The sequence below is a fragment of the Salmo trutta genome, chromosome 40 (genome assembly GCF_901001165.1).
Source record: "Salmo trutta chromosome 40, fSalTru1.1, whole genome shotgun sequence".
Taxonomy (NCBI): domain Eukaryota; kingdom Metazoa; phylum Chordata; class Actinopteri; order Salmoniformes; family Salmonidae; genus Salmo; species Salmo trutta.
In genome coordinates this window covers 2135455-2142991 of record NC_042996.1, presented here as the reverse complement: position 1 = coordinate 2142991, position 7537 = coordinate 2135455, and the positions used below count along the sequence as shown (strand labels likewise).

At 47.4% G+C, this 7537-nt stretch overlaps 1 protein-coding gene across 1 annotated transcript; it reads right to left on the bottom strand.

Annotated features, from left to right (window-relative positions):
• Positions 1 to 4961: 4961 nt before the first annotated feature.
• Positions 4962 to 7537, bottom strand: LOC115180359 (pleckstrin homology-like domain family A member 1). Its single transcript, XM_029742405.1, has 2 exons — positions 6860 to 7537; positions 4962 to 6120 (listed from the first exon to the last, which is right to left on the bottom strand). Exon 1 carries the CDS (start codon positions 7341 to 7343, stop codon positions 6885 to 6887), a length of 459 nt encoding a protein of 152 aa, XP_029598265.1. The 5' UTR covers positions 7344 to 7537; the 3' UTR covers positions 4962 to 6120; positions 6860 to 6884.

Here is a 7537-nt window from a genome sequence, read left to right as displayed (position 1 = left end):
AAGTGGTAGGCCACACAAGTTAACAAAACGAGACCACCGAGTTCTGAAGGGCGTAGCGCGTAAAAATCGTCTGTCCTCAGTTGCAACACTCACTACCGAATTCCAAAATGCCTCTGGAAGCAATGTCAGCACAATAACTGTTCTTTGGGAGAAGGAATAATTATCTGGGTTCTATTTTTCATTGTTCGGGCTGGGCCCCTTAGTTCCAGTGAAGGGAAATCTTAACACTACAGTATACAATGACATTCTAGACGATTCTGTGCTTCCAACTTTGTGGCAACAGTTTGGGGAAGGCCCTTTCCTCTTTCAGCATGACAATGCACAAAGCGAGGTCTATACAGAACTGGTTTGTTGAGATCGGTGTGGAAGAACTTGACTGGCCTGCACAGAGCCCTGAACTCAACCCCATCAAACACCTTTAGGAGGAATTGGACTGCCGACTGCAAGTCAGGCCTAATCGGCCAACATCAGTGCCCGACCTCACTAATGCTCTTGTGGCTGAATGGAATCAAGTCCCCGCAGCAATGTTCCAACATCTAGTGGAAAGCCTTCCCAGAAGAGTGGAGGCTGTTATACCAACAAAGGGGGGGACCAACTCCATATTAATGCCTACGATTTTGGAATGCGATGTTCGACAAGCAGATGTCCACATATTTTGGTAATGTTGTGTATATATGTTTGCGCATAACATTTGAGGTTTTGTTTGGCTATGGTTTGTATCACTGTTGATACTGGCACTGTTGAGTGCAGAACATGGGGGAATACATTATTCTGTACATCACTATGTTTATCACCATGCATCTTACATTCTAAAGAGCTCACAGGATGGAATTGAGAGAGATGTGCGGCCCCACATCAACCACATGAGGAACTCATCTCCCATGACCTGCAACATAACCTTAGCCATCTTCATTGGAGAAGGACAAGCTGACGCGTAGTAATTCTACTGTATCCTCTTGGCTCTTTGTCTCTTATCCTGTGGAGTTTCATGGAGTTGTCAGGGCAGCGGTGTACAGTCAAGGTGACATTCCTGTCCCATAGAGATAGATAGAGGGACTTTTTTTAGTGCCCAAAATCCTGTTTTAGACGCCATAAAAGGGACGGTTACAACGATGCGATGTCTATCTAAGTCTATGTCCTGCTCCTATCGCAGGCTTCCTGCCCTAATCAGCAACAGCTGAGCTGATTGACCTCCAGTGTTGCTGCTGCTGGGTGGTCTGGGAACAGGTGCCAGGTGGGTGGGGGTGGGGGGGGGGGGGTGACACAGGGTCAAAAGAACTCAGTTCACCCCAACATTCCTCAGGAATCATGGGTCATGTTCATCTGGGCACATGACAGAAAAATCTTTTAAAACATTTTGCAACAGAAAATGAGTGTTCCTTATTGGACAAGTCCAAGTAGTCCCTCCCTGTTTCAGTCATTTTCTTCTGTTTGGTGACTAATGAACACGACCCTGCCTTTTATGAGGTGGCAGAGGAGGAACGTTGGCTTTTTTTAAACAAGTTTTTACTCACCCTGTTAGTTAACCCATGATATGAGATGAAGGACCAGTCAATAAATCAAATGTATATATGACCCTTTGTACATCAGCAGCTGTCACAAAGTACTTTCAGTAACTCTGCTTAGACCCAAAATCAAGCAGAAGCACAATGGCTAGGAACAACTCCCTCAAGGAAGAAATCTTCATGGGAGCATGATCATTGCAGCCCACTGATCAATGGCTAATTGTAATTAATTGGCTGAAACTTTCCATCACCTGCACGACACAGAGTCAAAATGATTAGTTAACATTCAGGCTCAACCTTCCATATAGGATGGAGTAGTTGTAGTGAAACTCACCTATATCCTCCTTGGGTCTCACCTTATTGTCCAATAGTTACATTCTATCATTACAGCTCTATAGCACTAAGGTACCTGGAATTTGTAAAGAAATTCAAGACACATATACGATAATGCACATTACCCATCTGTACAATAATGCACATTACCCATCTGTAGAACAATGCACATTACCCATCTGTAGAACAATGCACATTACCCATCTGTACATCAATGCACATTACCCATCTGTACAATAATGCACATTACCCATCTGTAGAACAATGCACATTACCCATCTGTACATCAATGCACATTACCCATCTGTACAATAATGCACATTACCCATCTGTACAATAATACACAGCTTGAAGACTCACTACCTCTCTCACTACTGTAAGTGACTCTGGATAAGAGTGTCTGCTAAATTACTAGAGTAAATGTCATGTATTGATTTCTGTACATATGGTATAATGCTATGTTAATGATAAATAATAGTGCAGCAACCAGAATATGTCATCCTAAACTTCCTGCTAATATTTAATTATAATTAGCTTCTCTCCATTATATAACTGTGAGAGTTCCTGTTTGGTTGAAATTCGCTTAGCAAAGTCCTTTCCTGTTTCAACACCTGTATCACCATCCACACAAAGAGAAAAGATAAGGAACAAAACCCCTGAAGGTGATCTATCCCTCAGCCTTTCCAGCCACAGAGAGAGAAATAGAGAGAGAAATAGAGAGAGAGAGAGAGATAAAGAGAGTTGCTAATCTACAGTATCTCACTACCTTCCTTCCACCTACACAGAGCATTTCAAAGAGCAGGGAGAAAACAAAGTCATGAACAATCTGGGCTCCATTCACTAGACTGATGAGCAGGTGTATTGCCACAATGAGCACAAGGAAATTCACAGGACAGAAATTCTACATTGTATTTTTTAGATCCACATTGGGTTTTTAAGGAATCTTGATAAGGCTAGATTTACACTGCCAATAAGTAAATATAAAATGAGACAATATGTGTTTAATCAGTGCAAAAATGAGGAGAGCTCTTTAAAAAAACAGTGTTGACAATAATCTACATTATTCTTACTAAGAACTAAGTACTGAGTGTACTGAAAACACCACTGCAGCTCATATGACAATCAAGACTTGTCTAGGCGCCAATCTTCGTTGGGAGTCATGTGAATGACATTCCAGACCTAACAAACCAATTAAAGTGAGGAAGTAGAGTGGGAGAGGGCAGAAGGGCTGGGGGAGGGGCTGAAGCTGGGTGAGAGGGGAGAAGGGCTGGGTGGAAGGGCTGGGTGGAGGGGCTGGAGCTGGGTGAGAGGGGAGAAGGGCTGGGTGGAGGGGCTGGAGCTGGGTGAGAGGGCAGAAGGGCTGGGGGAGGGGCTGAAGCTGGGTGAGAGGGGAGAAGGGCTGGGTGGAAGGGCTGGGTGGAGGGGCTGGAGCTGGGTGAGAGGGGAGAAGGGCTGGGTGGAGGGGCTGGAGCTGGGTGAGAGGGCAGAAGGGCTGGGGGAGGGGCTGAAGCTGGGTGAGAGGGGAGAAGGGCTGGGTGGAAGGGCTGGGTGGAGGGGCTGGAGCTGGGTGAGAGGGGAGAAGGGCTGGGTGGAGGGGCTGGAGCTGGGTGAGAGGGGAGAAGGGCTGGGTGGAAGGGCTGGAGCTGGGTGAGACGGGAGAAGGGCTGGGTGGAAGGGCTGGAGCTGGGTGAGACGGGAGAAGGGCTGGGTGGAAGGGCTGGGTGGAGGGGCTGGGGGGAGGGGCTGGAGCTGGGTGAGACGGGAGAAAGGCTGGGTGGAAGGGCTGGGTGGAGGGGCTAGAGCTGGGTGAGACGGGAGAAGGGCTGGGTGGAAGGGCTGGGGGGAGGGGCTGGAGCTGGGTGAGAGGGGAGAAGGGCTGGGTGGAAGGGCTGGAGCTGGGTGAGAGGGGAGAAGGGCTGGGTGGAGGGGCTGGAGCTGGGTGAGAGGGGAGAAGGGCTGGGTGGAGGGGCTGGGGGGAGGGGCTGGAGCTGGGTGAGACGGGAGAAGGGCTGGGTGGAAGGGCTGGGTGGAGGGGCTAGAGCTGGGTGAGACGGGAGAAGGGCTGGGTGGAAGGGCTGGGGGGAGGGGCTGGAGCTGGGTGAGAGGGGAGAAGGGCTGGTTGGAAAGGGCGAAGGGCTTGGGGTGGGGTGGGTGTGGTGAAGGGCTGGGTGGGCAGAAGAGCAGTGTAAGGTGAAGTTGCCCCTTAACACTGATCTTGGGTCAGTTTGGCATTTTTCCCACCAATGCTTGCGGTTAGGATTGGGGAGGCGAAACTGATCCTATATCTGTACCTAGATTAAACTTCACCTCTGAGCCGGAGGTAGATGAGCCAAGTAGGCAAGCGGAGCTTGGAGTCAGCCAACTGTTTGTTGCTACCCAGACTTTTTAATTTTACCCCAAGCTGCCCTAGTAGGGAGGAGGGTGGTGGAGAGGGGCACTGTGGAATCCCAACCAAGTGCAGTGAGAGACCCAGAGCGGCCCGTCGACACTCTCTTGTCTGTCAACATGGCTTTATAATCGGTGAACTCCAGCACCTGGCCCAGCCAGCAGCCACAGTGCTCAGGTGGTGTCAGCACACCATCAGAGGACACCTGTCACAACTGGAGGCCTCCAGGGTGGATGGTGGATGTCTTACACAGTGTCCCAGACTAGCACCTCCTTCATGGCTTGACGTGACTTTGAGCAGTCCAAAGGGCATGCACAAGTGCCGAGTGGTGCGGTTATAGAGTCGTCTCCCTTTTAGCAGCCCCCCCCCCCCCCGCGCCAATATGCCATGCGGATGAGTAGAAATGGCGCTGTCATCCACATTTTTCACCCCTGTAGTATAAATGCGTTAGCTTAATGGAGAGAGGCAGGGAGACACGTGTGTTGTCGCGCCACGGATGGCAGTTTGTCTCAGTCTGAAGGCTGACGGTGAAATATTATTCTCAGAACAGAAACAGCTTCTACATTTAGCCCAGGAAATAGGGGTGAGAAGTTCACAGGCTGTTAGCATGGAAGGGTTGAGACAGGCAACACTACACACAGCTATTGAACACACATCTGCTGGGGATTTAAATGGCACATGTTCTCCCTGCAAGCTGTTTCTATGCGCTACATAGCAGGAAATCACACGAGATGCTGTTCATTTGAAATGGAATGTATATTTCAGAAGTATGAAAATAGCTCTCACATCAAAATAAGAACCCAACTGAATAACAGTAAGTTTGTAAAAAAGGAGACGTGGGTTAAGGTGAGGACAACGCTGACACACCTGGGGGTGGTGTGAGGGGCAACTCAACAGTCTCAGCATAGCTTCCTCAGGAAAGATGGTGATGAATTTTTAGCCTAATGACTTGCTCTTGGCAAAACTGGCTGAAAATAAGTCCTTTCGGCCATTTTTGCCATTGAAATGATGTATTTTCAACCAGTTTTGCTCACTAGGATACCTTTCTTTCTATCAGTTGCCACTGAACAGGATTGCAGTTTCTAATCTGTACAGATTTAAGACTCCCAAAAGAATATGCAGCGTTGACACGTTGCTTCCTAAAGTCAAACCGTGTTCCATAGTTGTAATGCAAATGTAACATGGGCGCCATATCTGGCACGAGGATAATCACAAAAAGTCCGATTTATGGAGAAATCAAACAAATAAAAGATTTGTCAACTGTTCCTTCATCATTGAAACATCCTGTTATTTTTAGTCAACTACACTTGGCAGGAAAATGTAACTATAGCTATAAGTCTTTGGTTCAATAAAAGAATGAGGATGTGTATCACGGCATGTTTGTACAATAGGACGTGCTACTCACAACTTAAGACATAATAGAAGTGAAAGGACTATAGTACATCCTTAAAGGTGTAACACAATCAACCATCCGACTAGGATCACAACGATACTGAGGCTTATTTCCAACCATTTCTAAACATTATACTGTCCTACGGAATCTCCGAGCATAGCTTTCAGTTTCAACTCCAGCAACAACCACGTTGTACATTAGTCAATGACACTGTAAAGATAAAACATATATACACAATCTAATAAATAAGGGATGGCAGAGAATCGCCCGTTAGAATACAGCTGTTTTCACTCGTGCTTTAGCAGAGCTTTGTCCATCAGTGTCCATCTCTCTCAAATACAGAGTCGCTAATGAAAAATAGGACTTGGAAAAGACTGCTGCTGTTGTCAGGACCGAACAACAGTTAAATTAAGAGATGCTTTCCGCAGGGTGTGATGCTCCTTTTGTGAGGCCGGGAGATCCAGCCGGAGTCCATCGATGCCTCCTCTGAATGTCCAATTGACCTGCGGATACAATAAATTAGACCATCTCAGAGGTGGCAGTGCGTGACACGAGGAGAGGAATCTCCGTAGACTACACCTGAACATAAATAGCGTGGCTTTCTTGAGCTGCGTTTAAACACGCAGCCCTATTCTGATCTTTTGCCCAATTAATGGAAAAAGATGAGAATTGGTCTGCCTGTGTAAACGCAGCCCAATGGCTCCAAAGAATGTTTAAAAGACAGTGACAGCACTGGCAGTGTTTGAACCCTTACTCTAAAATGAATATAATATTAAACCATTTCATTAAATATTACTTATTTTTACGAACAATTAAGTGCCGATGGTAACTGGACCATAATATGCCTACCAATAATAATGAATAATAGCATAATAATAGTGAATAATAAAACATTAAAACGTAATTAGGCAAAAAGTTAAGACCTATAACATTGCAGACTCTCCTTGTTGGAATGGCCAATGTGGTGTATTTTTATGTGGGAGACTGTAATTTGAGGAGGCTACAAGCATCTGGAACAATGCATGCTGATTTAACAGCATCAAAGCTTCCCCTGCCGACATCGCCGCGCGTAAACCCATGTTTATCGGGTAGGTGAGCCTCATATCCTGAGCCTTGGGTCAAATATCAAACGTTGCCGGGGAACGTATATCCAAGCAATTTCCCCGCAGAGGATTTCCACTTCTAAGGGGCTAAGTAGTAATTTGTAATCAAGCCTGCTAAGACCTCTCTCTGATGTCTTACCGCATGTCGAATGTCCAGGCGCAGGTCACGCAACGTTTGGCGAGCTCCGAATCATTTTCTGTCCCGGGAGCTGAACAACGAGGAGCTGCTGTTTCTGTCTGGTCGACTTCACCGCCAGGATGGCCTGCCTATTTTTGTATTGCACCATCTGCAAAGTTATCTCGGCGTTCCAGCCCTCGTCCTGTGGACACCTGAAATCGATCTCCTTGCCCTCCGACATGACCACCGTGAAGTAGATGTATTTCCCTTTCCTCTCGACGCAGTCCACAGTTTTCATGTTGGAGAAGTGCAGCTCCTTGACTTTGCCAGTGTCTCCGCCGCCGTGGTGGTTGTAATGGTGCGGATGGTCGTGCTGCTTCGGCGGGTGAAGCAGAAGCCCGTCCTCCGTGAGGACGCAGTGCTTCTTCTTCCACAGCTGCAGCAAACCGTCGCTTCGCTTCTCCAGAAGCCCCTCTTTCAGCACCTTGCCGCCGTTCTCCAGCATCTTGAGAAAACGCCCCAATTTCCTCAGCAAACGCAAACACTTATTCTCCTTGCCCGTAGAGGTAAAGGCATCGGATGCTGAAATGGTCACTGCAGTGAGTGGGTTACTATGTGCTGTGGAACTCGTGGATGTGTGTGCAGGGTATTTGGTACTAGTCCGTCGGCAGCGGTCGCTGGAGTGACTGATACGCACAG

What these genes read in the sequence shown, in the direction of transcription:
- LOC115180359 (XM_029742405.1), bottom strand. Translation starts at nt 7,343, where the DNA reads ATGCTGGAGAACGGCGGCAAGGTGCTGAAAGAGGGGCTTCTGGAGAAG.